General features: G+C 31.6%; 1 protein-coding gene across 1 annotated transcript in view; it reads right to left on the bottom strand.

Moving 5' to 3' along the window:
• Positions 1–14,491, bottom strand: part of LOC145317667 (voltage-dependent calcium channel type A subunit alpha-1-like) — a 149,400-nt gene that overhangs the window by 112,925 nt on the left and 21,984 nt on the right. The window contains exons 5-6 of the mRNA XM_080158828.1: positions 13,906–14,061; positions 3,335–3,555 (exon numbers count right to left, since the gene is read on the bottom strand). Of these exons, the coding sequence (XP_080014954.1) occupies positions 3,335–3,555; positions 13,906–14,061 (377 nt within the window). The remainder of the gene's footprint in view (positions 1–3,334; positions 3,556–13,905; positions 14,062–14,491) is intronic.

The following is a 14,491-nucleotide window of genomic DNA, read 5'->3' on the forward strand; positions in this document are numbered from 1 at the left end:
AATCAAACCTTCATTCAACTTCATTTTTTCTTATCTTTTTTTGTATGGATTTAGTTAAAGAGGATGCAAGAGCAAAAAATTTTATAGTGCCTGTAAAAAAATGACGTCATAAAATACAAGTAACCAATTATAGGCCAATACAGAGACTAAATTACTAATGGCAGGCCAGTATACATTTTAATTTGCCAATGGTAGGCCACTATGACGTTATTTGTTATAGGAACTAAAAAAATCTTCCTCTTTACATTTTGAAGTACAATAAAAAAATGCTGCAACTAAAATGATGACAAAAACAGGCACAATTATCTAAACAATATCCACTCTGCCAGTTTTTCCCACAATTTTTACAACTGCATACAAAGTAATTTTTTTCTATATAAATTATCTTTGTCTAAAGATTATATTTCAGTAAAATATACATATATTTATTGAAAACTATAAATCATATTGATTTAAAGAATTCTCTTATGAAATGCCAACATTTTTAAAAATTGCATCACCGAAGCCCACCTCCCCTCTCATTACATCAACCCTTCCAAATTTGTGCAAAAGTTTTGGCGAAATTTTGGGAAAATTGGCAAGCATCTCCAATCTACTTTTGTGAGTGTATGTCATCTATAAATAGGAAAAAAGGTCAGGGGGTCAAAAAACTTTTCACACATTACTCAATCTTTTTTTGTGACATCATTTACCTATTTTGTGCAAAAATTAAAGATAAAAATGGCATTTTTAAACTTTCTAATATCTTCAAATTTTGTTTTACTCAAATAAAACATCGGCGAATTGTTAATAATATCAGCAATTAAAACTAGAACTTAAACCTTATACTACAGTAAAGGACCTATGTCTGTGTGTGTGTGTACCGAAGGATCTCGCTAACCGCTGAACCTAAATGGTTCTCCTTTAGAGTGAGGCTTCTTATAGGTCCTGGAAAAGTGTATATCTATTTTAGGGGAGGGTACCACCACTCTCTAAAATAAATGCCTCTAGAAAAAATTACCCTCCAAATTTTTGTTTACTACCACCCCCTGCCCCCCCCCCCTCAAAGAATCCTATGTCTGTATATTGTTTGATCTCTAAGCCTTTGAGAATTTTCATGGAAGTTTTTGGGTTATTTAAAGCATCCCCCCCCCCTCTTGCATAATGGCACCGAAAAGAAAAATCCCCACCAACCCAAAAATACTCGAAATTTCTATTGATCTCTTTCTTATATAAAAATTAAAAAAACTTTAATAATTAATACTTAAAAATATCTCATTTGTGTGTGTGTGAGTGTGTGTCGTTATGTTTTTGTGTGTGTTTAAACACTAGGTAATTGATTCTATCCTTTATTGGGTTTAGGGCAAAACATGAGTTTTCTAGCTCAACCAATAAAGAAAACAAATATTTTTAATTTGGAACTGACAGAGATTCTGTAAACAAAAGGAAAATCTTTAATTTTCATTGACGAGGCTACCCTTACAAGAAACAGTTTGTATAAAGGGTATAAAGGAAAAAATAAGTTAAATTACTGGTTTCAAATCCGCTGGATTAGAACCAGTTCTCAGCCATATAATTTCAGACAAATTTTCACTAATATTCAAATTAAAAATCATAAGTTTTTTTTTACCAGTTTTGTTATACAAGGCCTTCGGTTTCTCGGGGCTAACGAAACTGGTTCTTTTCTTTTAATTTTTCATTTTGATATCCGCAGAAAGCTCTTTATAAAACGATTCGATAAATAACTATACTGCTCTGGTCAAATTTTTCGGTATTAGTCCCTTTCGTGGCAACGCCCCTTACGTCGTATTTTTAAAATGGCTTTTGATATGTTATTTTATTTTAGGTTAGGTTATATTGGGTTAGGTGATTTCCCCACATGTTAGGCAATAAGCCCCGCAGGGTTAGAGCCCCCCGCAGGGGCTATAAATAGGAGAAAAGCTACTGTGGAAAAACGAAGAATCGCCCCTTAAGGAGCGTTGCCACGAAAGGGACTATACCCAATTTTTCTTATTATAACTTCCATTGTCTAGCCCCTACAAGAATACCCTAACCTTTAGGGGATCTAAACCTTAACAATAAACCAAAACTTTTCAGATATTTTTAACCCTATTGTCCCTTTTTATCGTTTTGAATCTAACCTAAAAACACCATAATTTATTTTTTTTGCATACAAATTTTATTTTTCCAAAAATCACCTTTTACAAACAATATAAAAATATTTTTTTTTTCAATTTTGTTAGTTTTGTTATCCAACATATTGCAGAAAATAAGTTTATAAAATGCAAACTAAAGTTTTCAAGATAATGCATAGAGAAACAATAAAAAAGTCAAGTTTTGTGATTTTCTCAGGGATCTAAAGGGATAAGACAATGACCAATAAATTGATGTACATACCCAATGGTGATATACAAATTCACCCCTTATCTGCATTGCAATTAGTTGTTGAAACGTTTGAACAATGAACATAATAAACCAACCATTTAAAATTCAATAAAAGTCCCCAAAGTTGTTGAGCCATCGAATAAGAAACACTACTATAAAACTAATTTGGGGACATATGTAATGCACAGCCCATTGTCCCCTCCCTCCCTGGATTTTCTGAGAAAGGAAAGTGATTTCATGGACTATTGATAAAAGCTTCTTCTTTTACAATGCAATATTTTCTTCATTCATAATATAATATACTTTTCCAGTATGGCTTCGAAAAAGATTTATATCCGCTGGAAAATAACCGGTTCTCAGTCATACTGAAAAATAATGTATCGTATTCCAGACAATTATCCACGAATATTAAAACAAAAATAATAAAATTATTTCCAGTTTTGTTACCCGGGCCTTCGGCAACTCAACAAAACTGGTTTAAATTAAAATTTTTCTTTTAATATCTGCGGAAAGCTGTCTATAATACGATTCCAATTATTCTTATTAAATCCAACACTGCATTTTTTTTCTATGTTTATGTTTATATTATTAAGTGCTGCAACAATTAACAGCCTTGTTTTTCAATTTTAACCTTTCAATTAATTATGATTTCTAGGTATTAGAATAAAACAATAATTATTGAATAGTATAGGCAGCCGCCATTTAGCTCATCACGCCCATTTTATTCCTAAAATTGTTACTAAAATTGTGTTATGGAAAAAAGTAAAAAAACATCTTATAGAGAGGCGCTGGAAAGTGTGACGTCATAAAAATACGTCTATTATCCGTCTCTTTTTTAGAGGTTTCCTTTTACACTTCTCCTCTCATCCTTCCTTTTTAAACGTGTTTTTATGACGTCACACATGACACTTTCCGCACATCCTTTTTATGGAGCCACCGATGCCTCGTTCAAAAGAAAGTTAAGTTTTACCGCGTATAAAATTGGAATCCAGTTTTCCATGGTAACACACTGGAACACAGTCAACATGGCCAGCCCGATGTTGTCGAAGGAGGTGATGCCGTTGTTCGGTCCGTCCCACTTCTCCAGGCAAACAGAGAAGTTGGAGTCGCACATATTGACGCCCCACGGGGCCTCCTCGGGGTTGCCGATAAAACAGGGACTCTCCTTCATTCCCTCCGTTACAACTTCATCTAAAAATAATTTATAAAGACTCAAAATATTCTTATAGCAAGGAAAATTATAATGTATAGTAGATACATCCATAATACAAAGTAAAATAGTGGGGTCGACTACCCCCCCCACATAAAAAAAATTTCCCCCCCCCAAAGAAATTTTTTTTTTAGATTTATTTTTAAAAATATAATTTACGAAAAATTGGTTTGATCAAACCTCTTGGGACAAAGCCCCTAGAAGCTAGGGGCGAAGCCGCTAGTATTAATATATAATAACACAATAATAAATACATAACATATCCTTATATAAAAGTTTCAAGATCTCGCTAACTGCTGAACCAATATGGATCTGATAAACAGTGAGAACCGGGAAAAGATTTATAGCTATTTTTGAGGGAGGGTACCTCTAAAAAATTCTTTTTGACCTAAAGTTTAAAGTGGATATTAAAATTGCCTCTAGAAGCGTCTAGGGGCGTTGCCGCTTGTATATTATAAAGCAACATAATAATATTGAGAATAAAGCTTTTTTGTTGTTAATCACTAGACACTGATAGCGGAGGAGGAAAAGATGAATCTTTTATCACATTAGCATTACTAGGGTGTGTGTAAAAAATATTGACGAACCCCAAACTGTCTCACTTTGAGAAAGACGATTCCAGTGACGTCATATACGTTTCGGGAAAGAAAAAGGGAAGGGGGGAAGAAAATCTCTTCAAAAGAGATGGGAGAAAAGGGAAGATATTTTCTTCCCCCCTTCCCTAAACGTATATGACGTCACTGGAATCGTCTTTCTCAAAGTGGGACAGTTTGGGGTTCGTCGAAAATATTTCGAAAACATGTTTGTGCGAAAACATCCAACAGACAACCAACTCTTTGATTGCACGACCTTTGTCTGGAAGTTTAAAGTATGCATAGTATTGATTTTCGCCTGTTTGTGGCCAAGGCATTCCCACTAATATTATCTTAACTATTATAGTCACGCATCTAACATACAAACAGTAGGAAACATTGTAAAGTCTTTAGTTATGACGCGGTGTTGAGCCGAGATTCGAACCTATTACCACCCCGACGACGGACGGATTGCTTTACATTATAAGACACTAGCGGCTTCGCCTCATCCTCTAGGGGCTTTGCCCCAAGAGATGATAAAAATAAGTTAAGGTGAAATTCGTAAAAAAGGAAAAAAGAATAAGAAGGACCAAGGATATCTCCTACAAAAAAAATGGGGGGGATTTTTTTTTTTTTGGGGGGGGGTTGGGGGAAAATAACCTAAAACCACAACAGGACCAGTAGGTATATTCCCTGAAGAGTAGAATCCGATCGGTTCAGTGGTTACCGAGATCTTAAGCTTCAGACGGACAGACATCAAGCTACTTTGTATTATAGAAAGACATGGTCGATTGAGGGTTAAAGTCAAATGCTAGTCTAAAGTCAAACTGTCATAAAATATATACAAAAACCCAGATTTTACGGTTCATGTGATTTTATTTTGACACAGCTTAACGTGATCGAGTGACACAGAAAAAAAAGTTTTTTGGTTTTATTAATATGAAATATGGTGTTTTTCCCCTCTGGAATATTAAATAGGCCCACCCTTGTGATTCACATGTATGTGTCAATAGGCAGGTTCGAAAAAATCGTATAAACCTAGAACAAAATATACAAAAAATGAAACTTGACTAGGAAGCTTTATAGTGCCTGTCATTTGTATAGTACGACGTCATTTTTTATAGGCACTATAAATAGCTGCTTAATTAGAAAATATGCTTATTAATGATTTTAGGATGACCAAAGTTGAAAATAAAGAATAAAAAGGATAATTGGTGTAAAATTAATCAACATCCCTTTCTACCTTCTAATATTTAACGGTTCCAAAAGACATAAAATTAGACTATTAGAAAGATTGTTCTTACTTATAAAAAAATTTATGTTTGGTTCTTTAGATTTATTTCTTATAAAGTCTTTGTCTTTATACAAAACTAGTGACTTTATATTCGAAGGGATATGAAGGGCTGATAGCTGATAGCCTAAAACCATACCCAGACATATTTATTCTAAAACCATCTCAGGACCTATAAAAGGCTTCCCTGTAAATGATAATCCGTTCCCCAGTTAGCGAGATCCTTCGGTACAGACAAAAATGCTTACTACTTTGTACAATAGGATAGAAAGAAATGTAATTACAGGACAGGTCTAATATGCTAGAAGCAAAGGCTAGATATGATAATTGCTTCCTCTATAAGATGGAGGGGATTATTCATTTCTAGTTGAGCCGATATTGATGCCAATTCTTATCATTTCCACGCATATTTATTCTTTTATGGATACATAAAGTATTGCCCTAAAGTGAATATTGCTTTAAATTAAGAATATTTGGGTATAGTCCCTTTCGTGACAACACCTCTTAAGGGGCGTTTCGTCGTATTTTTTTTGATAGGTTATTTTAGGTTAGTTGATTGCCCTGCAGGGTTAAATACCCCGCAAGGGTTAGAAATAGGAGAAAATCTACTGTGAAAATACGACGAAATGCCCCTTAAGAGGCGTTGTCACGAAAGGGACTATACCCGAATATTTTTTTATAGTAATAATCTTAAAAAAATATAATTCAATTCTTTAAGAAATAAAAGGACTCAAATGGAACCCCATTATAAAACAACATTTTGTAGAAGTAGCAACATCTTCATCACCCCAAAAAATATGATAGGCCGACGGATTCAATAATTTTTAGAGCAGATTCTTCATAATAAATTTCAGAAGTATATCTCGATTAGAAGCATACTTAATCAAATTTCACACTTTCCCCTTCGCATTACGGACAGACAGATAAAATAAGTAATAAACACTTCTGCAAAGAGGAGTAAAGATCCATTATGATTCTTTGATTGGTCTTTAATGTTGTTTTAATTCTAATTAAAAAAAAAAAAAAATAAAGATCTTTATAGTGCCTATAAAAATGGCGTCATACAATACAAATGACCAATGATAGGCCAATACACAGACTAAATAACCAAGAGTAGGCTAGTATACATTTTAACTGACCAATAATAGGCCTGCATGACGTCATTTTTAAAAGCACCGTAAATACTGTTATCATAAATTAAATACAAAATCATTTTTAACTATCAATAAATATTTATTACCTATCTCCAATAATTATATATTAGCGGTAATATTAATGTATTTTGTATTAATATAATCTAATGATATAATCTGTATAGATGTATAATATTGAATACCAGCCCAGCACATATATTTTCTCTCGATAACTTGATTTATTATCAGTGATTATAAGTAGCAACCAAGCATTAGGTATTTATAATAGATTTGTCAATATCCATACAAGTTTAAATAGACCCCTTGTTATAACTAGTAAAAAAATCAGGTATTTATAGTTAATATCCCTGCTGGTTTAAATAGACCCCCTTATTGATGTTTAGTTGGGTATTTAGACCCCTCTTATTCATTTATAGAAAATTATTTTTAATACATTAGTTTTTGAGTATGTTAATTTTATGATTCTTAGTAGGCTACAGTTTTATATTTTATGTCTTTCTATCATTTTATATATTTCTAACTATCATTAGAACTATATCCTATTTTGTAAAGTATTAAGTTTTTTTGTCTGAAGCTTAAGATTTTGAAAACTGCTGATCTTATGAAGTCCTTTTCGGGTATGCTTTACATAGGAGATAGGATGGTTTTAGGCTATTTTTTGTAAGTCTTGAGTTTGTTAACGGCTATTTTTGTTCTATTTTCATCCCTTTGAATACAACTCCTAGATGCTAGGGACACAGCCGCTAGTAACCATGTATAAGAGAATACGTTCTTTCGCTTAGTTTTAACCTACATAAGTTACATACACACACACACACACACACACACCTATAAGAATAAAGTTTTCTGTGCGATTGAAAAGTTTAATGTCAGTCAGGTGAAATTTGCAGGAATCTAAAGGGATAAGACAATGGACGATAAATTGAAGTATATCCCCAATGATGATACGCCAAACTACTTATTTTATAGATTACATTTAGTGGTTAAAATTTCGGACTCTCCACTAAATGAACCAACCAATCAAAATTCAATAAAAGTCCCCAAAGTTTTAAGCCAATGAATAAGAAAACTGTATTATAGGACTTTGGGGACTAGTGTAATAAACAGCTGAATATCCCCTCCCTTCCTGAGACGTTTGTGTGACCATTAGAATTCTATTCAAATTTACTAATGAGCTTCCTACCTCTCAAATATATCACCCCAATGCAATGGTAATGCATTAGTTTTTATAATTACGGCATGAAGCTCTTTATAACCCCTGTAAAGAAAATGACGTCATACGATTCAAATGGCAAATGATAGGCCAATACATAAGCTAAATTACCAATGGCAGGCAAGTATACATTTTAATTGAGCAATGGTAGGCCAGTATGAAGTCATTTTTTTTATAGGCACTATTAAAAGCTTTTTACGGCATATTATTTTTATTTATCATGACCAGAATAAGTAAAGTATTAACAAAAAAGTCTCAAATGATTAAAATCGCTGAATGGTTGTTAAAGTTCCATGGTAAATTTCTCTATTCAACCCTTTCTCTTTTATTCTCTTTAAACTCATACACACACACACATACACACACACATACACACACACAGACATATATACACACTCACACACGCACACACACATCCACACACACACAATCACACACTCTCTCTCTTTCTTTCTCATCCTTTTATTCTCTAATTTACCACGTATTGAGTTTAAATCTAGGCCAAATTTTAATATGCACAAAAATTAATTCAACCCAATGCCTTTAGTTGTCAAAATATTAAAACAAATTTTTGATAACAACTTAAAAATCGTCTTTTTTCATGCTTAGCTTTGAAAGGTTTATGTTAAATAAATAAAGCAAGAAACGTACTATAGATACTTAGAAAATTGGCCAAAACGAAACAAAATAAAATCAAAACATTTTGGAAAAAAGCTATTTGATTACGTTGTTTAGGATGAAGGAAGGGGGGGGGGGGTTGATTTAGAAGTTGAAAATACAGTCTGAAAATCAGACCTCAAACAGTATTATTTGTTATGTATCTTTGTTACGAAACTTTTTAATAAGCTAAAGGATTAAAATAAGAAATATATAATAAGAAATATTCGTCTAAAAAAACAAAGTAACTAATTATTCGAACACAGTATTAGTGTCGGACAAATCATCTTAGTGACGTAACTAAAAACGAGGGATTAGAGGGGAGGTGGGAAAGGTAACCCCTAAAAAAGAGATGGATAATAGAGGTGATTGATAATTGATAAAGAAAATGTAGGAAATAATTTATACTCTCTGTACTTTCTACCATAGATTAATTAATTTGTATTTTCTAGACAAGGATGACAACATCCATAAAAACGAAGCACAAAAATCAGAAGGTAGAACAAACGCACAATAGCTAGAGTGTCAGAACTTAATAAGCAGAATATTAATTTTGAAGTCTAAATGAAATTGCACATAAATTTGTTGCAAAATTGCGTAAATATAGCATACAGTAAAAGGACATACTTCCGTGCAAAATTTGAAATCAATAGTATAATTCTAATATGTCTAATAAATGTTGTCAAAAAAAGGTTGAAAAAAGTCCGCATATTTGATTAAATTTTTCTTAAAATCCGCATATTATGTTGATAAAAACTATAATATATTATCACTAGCAGTAACATCACTAGAAGCTTTTAGGGTGGTAAGGGGGAAAGTTCATTCTTCCAATTTTCAATTTAAGTTTTAAAACAAAGAAGTAAAATTGCGGAGATGGTACTTTTTTCTAGGTGTTATTTTTTTTGGAGAGTGGAGAGCCCTCTTCCTAAATAGTTATAAACTTCTCTATACCTATAATAAGCTTCACTGTAAAGAAGAACCCTTTAGGTTCAGCGGTTAACAAGATCCGTTGCTACAGTCAAAAAAAGCTTAGCTTACTAATTTATATAATAGGATATAATAAAGTAACAGGATGTCTGTTTGTCTGTCTCTTTGTTTGTTTGTTTGTCTTTTTCTTTTAAAATCTAGAAAAATGAATTGGTTTATTAAATTGGACTCTCTCCTCCTCAAGTGCCCCAAGAGGCCTCTAAGGCGTAGCCGCTAGTAATAGGATACAGTAACAAAATGCTAATCCTTATGTCAAAGTAAAAGAATGTTTGTGTGTGTGTGTCTATTTATATGGAAGGATCTTCCTAACTAATATGCTTCTCCTTTGCAGGGACATAGGTCATAGGTCATGGGAAGGTTTATAACTATTTTAGGATAGGGTACCTGCACCCTCACGCGCTTAGAAAAAAACCACCAACATTTTTTAAATTTTTTTCTTTTAAAACTAAATTGTCCTTTTAAGTATATCTGTCAGACAGACAGACAATAAATATATGGAGCAGATCTGTATAAATATAAGGTATCTTGACTAAAACTTACAGCTGGCTATCTAAAAAAGCAGTCATGAAAATAACATTTCTCCAACAATAAGGTTTTTTAAGCATGACCGACAGTCAGACAGACAAAATAATGTATAGAGTAGATGCAGGGGGGGGGGGAAGGGGTGATTACTTGAGGGCACCCTCAAATTTTGGAAGTCGTTAAGTAGATGCACATATATCTTGGGTATAGTCCCTTTCATGACAATGCCTCTTAAGGGACGTTTCTTGGTATTTTCACAGTAGATTTTATCCTATTTCTAGCCACTGCTCTATCCATGCAGGGCCATTTTCCTAACCCTGCAGGGCAATCACCTAACCTAACCTAAAATAATCCATCAAAAGCTACTGTAAAAAAATACATTAAAACACCCCTTAAAAGACATTTTCACTAAAAATCTCAGTTGTCTTTCTTCAATAGCAGCCAAAAAAAACACACAAAGCATGTTTTAAATGGACGTACTGACTTTCTGTTAACAATGATAGAGTTGCTTTCTAAATTATACCTAACTGTCATAGGAATCATCATGAAGAGTTTGAAATTGATAGGATAATTCTAACATGTCTTGTTTAATAATCTAAAATCAATTAATAATTTTATCTAATTTCAATTTATCTATGAAATAAATGTAAAGCTGTACAGGTTAAGGCTACTATCTGACTCAATACATTTCTTTCTCTCCTCTTTTTAGCAACCGAATGAAAGTAATTCTTTTCAATGCCAGATAATTATAAGAATTGGTAACATTTGCTTAAATATTTATTTTATAAAAACATAGCAAAAAAAAATAATAACCGTATTATAATACAGGTATTAAATATTTATATACAAACAATAAAATTGAATATGAATAAAAATTAAGGATAGATCAATCAAATAATAATTATGTACAGTGTCAAAGGACTAAACAATCTTGTGAGAGGTAATATAACTTATGCATTTTAAAAAGATATTTGTTAAATAGACTGATTATTTAAAGACATATTTGTTAAATATGTTGCTCTACTGGATATCATTACCCTTGTTAGAATGTACCATTCATAAAGAAGGTTATTTTTTAATGGCAAAACTGTTTAGGCTAGCTTTTTTAACAATTACGTTCAAATTCCGTTAAATTTATTGATATAAATAATCTAATAATTAATTGTTTTGTTTTTATTCGTAATTGTCTTTTTTATATATACATTATTATGCTTAATTAAAAATTTCTGATAAACATCTCATTATATTTAAAGAAAAATTAGCTGTCTCTAAATTTAATATAGAAATAAAATTATTATGGAAAATCAATTGATTTTTCATGGTAACAGGTATAAGTTACAAAATACAGACGAATTTATAGATGTAATCTTGAAAAGATAGCTTTAATTTAAAATGATAAATATGCGTTATTTTTACCAAAAACTAGACAAAACCCTTTTTTGTTGTTGTTGATAGCAATATCTTATTTCTTTACTCTCGTTTATATATAGTTTTAACCTAATATCTTTTGATTTAATTGTTATTGGTTTGAAATTTTGACCAAAAAGCTGGCTTAAAAAATAGCTCATATGTGATAAAATATATAGCATTTTGCGCTAACTTATGAGGGGTTTATAAAATAAGTATAATTATAAAAGCAAATATTTGAAAATTATTTAAAATCATTCAATGTTTAATGTAAGATTAAGCCAATTATTAATCACGAAATTACATATAGGTTTTTTATTATTTTGCTAAATAATTTATAAAATATTTACACATTGTAAGTCAACTCTTGAGTTATGTAAGAAGTACAATATCAGCTGATAGATCTTATTTCAATTTTGAAAGATAATTTTATAAAAAAAAATAAAAAAAAGTTGATTTTGTTTTTTAAAAGTGAGCAAAAATAATGTAGAATTTTTAGAAATATTTTTAATATTTTTTAAAAGCACAAAAAATCTTGATTTCAGGCCTTTATTAACAATTCTTAAAAATCCTAGTAGTATCGACACATCCTATTTTTTTTTCGTCACTAAGATAATTTGTCCGACACTAATACCGGGTTCAATTATTCTTCAAATAAGATGAAGCTTATATAGTATACCCTTATATAAAAGTAACAGGATGCATGTCTGTCTTTATCAAAGGAATTCGCTAACCGCTCGACCGATATGGTTCTTCTTTACAAAGTAGCTCCTCATAGGTCCTATTTTGGGGAGGATAAAATGAGCCTGCCAAGAGAAATCATCCCTTGAAAAAAAACTAGAATTGAAAATAAGACCTTTTATGGAGTCGATCTTCTCCTTTCCCCACCCCACTTCAAGTTACCATACAGTCTTCTAGGGGCGAAGCCGATTGTTATTTATAATTAAATAAAATCCATTGTCTTCATATTATACTTGTTTATTGTACATTTTAGTACACACTAAATATCACGCAACAATTGTTTTACCTTCAACAGGGTGTCCCAATTATTAAGTCTCTTTTTAATAAAGCTGTCTCAGATGATTTCATTTTTAAAAGTGAAGCTTTCCCACAATTATGGTTGGTCCGTCCGTCCGTAAAGATTAGGTTAATTTTCATTAATTTAGACATGTTTTAATTGTATTATAGATTTCGACCTTTGCATGATGATTCCAATAACAGTTAGGTACGATTTAGAAAGTGAAGCAATTCTATAATCGTTACCAGAATGTCCGTACTTTCATTTAAAACATGTTGATTTTTGACCTTGTTTTTGTGATGTAATTATCCTATTCATCTGATTTTTGGAAAACTGATTCTTATGACAACAAGATACAATGTTATAAGCGAAGCATCTCTATAATCAAGTCTTAAAAATGTAAGTATATCCTTAAACAGTATCCTGTATTTTAGCAGTTTTGCAACGAATTTACTTACAATTATGATTATACATATAATATATTTATATTTTGCTTTTCATTTTCGACACTCTACAAGTTTTAATGTTCATTTGTCCTTCGCTTTTATGGATGTAGTCCATAAGAAAGTTTATATTCTACAAGAAGACCCTTCAAACCCTTTAAAAGTCCAATTAAAACACAAAAAAAGCAAAATAAACTTGATGTTAAGCTTTTTATAGTGCCTATATAAATGACGTCCTACTGGCCTACCATTGGTGAATTAAAGTGTATACTGGCCTACCATTGGCAATTTAGTCTGTGTATGGCCAATCATTAGTAATTTGTATTGTATAACGTCATTTTTTCAGCTTCCTTGATTTTGACCAATTTGTTTTATGGATTTTTTTCCGTAATATTACGGAAGAAAACAGTAGATGTGACACCCTGTATAATATTAAGAAATTATATGCGCACACAATGTTATGTTTACATATAAAATTAATATTTTTCCTCAAAATATGTGCATAATATTCAACCAGCTAATAAAACATAAAAAGAAATCTTTACTTTTTAGTAAACAGAAATTTATCCATTTTTTGCAAACTTTTTAAGATAAACATACACCAACAAGATTAGTATTTATGATGACTGATGCCTTTTCAATATTAAAAACATTTTGCGTAAAGATATACCTTAAACATCTAGAAATTAACTTATTACCAAAACAAGTTTGGTAACGATATACCTCTCTAAAATGAGCTTAAAATCGATGAATATTGAACAAAAAGTTAAAGAAATATATAGAACCCTTTTTTCCCTCGGTCTTGCTGTAAAAATTTCACTATCATTCAAAAATCAGTGATAAACGTTATGATATTTTTTCAAATAAAAAATAACCGAATATGAGCTCTCTATAGTGCCTATAAAAAATGTAGCACACAATACAAATGACCAATGATTGGCCATTACACAGACTAATTTACCAATGGCAGGCCAGCATACATTTTCATTGGCTAATGGTAGGCCAGTATGACGTCATTTTTTATAGGAACTTCGGCTTTGAAACTTATTTATAAGCTATAATCTTACCTAAATTATCGAGACTGTAGCAGGTTTTGTTGAGAGCTCCCGCGTAGAACTCGAGGCCAATAATGGCGAATATGAGGACGGCAAAGAACAAGAGTAAGGCAATGTTGACTAGGGGGCCGATGGCTTTACCGATTGAGCTCATCACAACCTGTAAACCTAAACAAAAATAAATTCATTATATGAAGGTAATAAGAATTTAAGAAAAATATTTCAAGTATGGCTTCAAAACTGATTATTAATATGAATAAACCGGTTCTAAGCCAAACTGAAAAGTCATGTATCATATCGTATTACATCCAGTTTTCTACGAATATAAAAATGTACACTCATAAAATTAAAACCAACTTTGTTAGCCCGTGCCTGCGACATCTCGTGGCTTACAAAAGTAGTTTTAAAACCATTCTACGACCTATGAGATGCCTCCCTAACATGGAGAACTCGTTTTCACCTTTGTGTATTTAAGAAAAACAACTTCTGATCTACTTTCCTATTTTATATTTCTAAACACAGGTAAAGAGTTGCTCTTTTTATGGGTACAGGCATTTCCTCCTCCTTTGTATTAATTGTAATTGTAATAAAAAGTAGA

This window comes from Acartia tonsa, chromosome 4 (assembly GCF_053477335.1).
Source record: "Acartia tonsa isolate MP-2025a chromosome 4, ASM5347733v1, whole genome shotgun sequence".
Lineage (NCBI taxonomy): Eukaryota > Metazoa > Arthropoda > Copepoda > Calanoida > Acartiidae > Acartia > Acartia tonsa.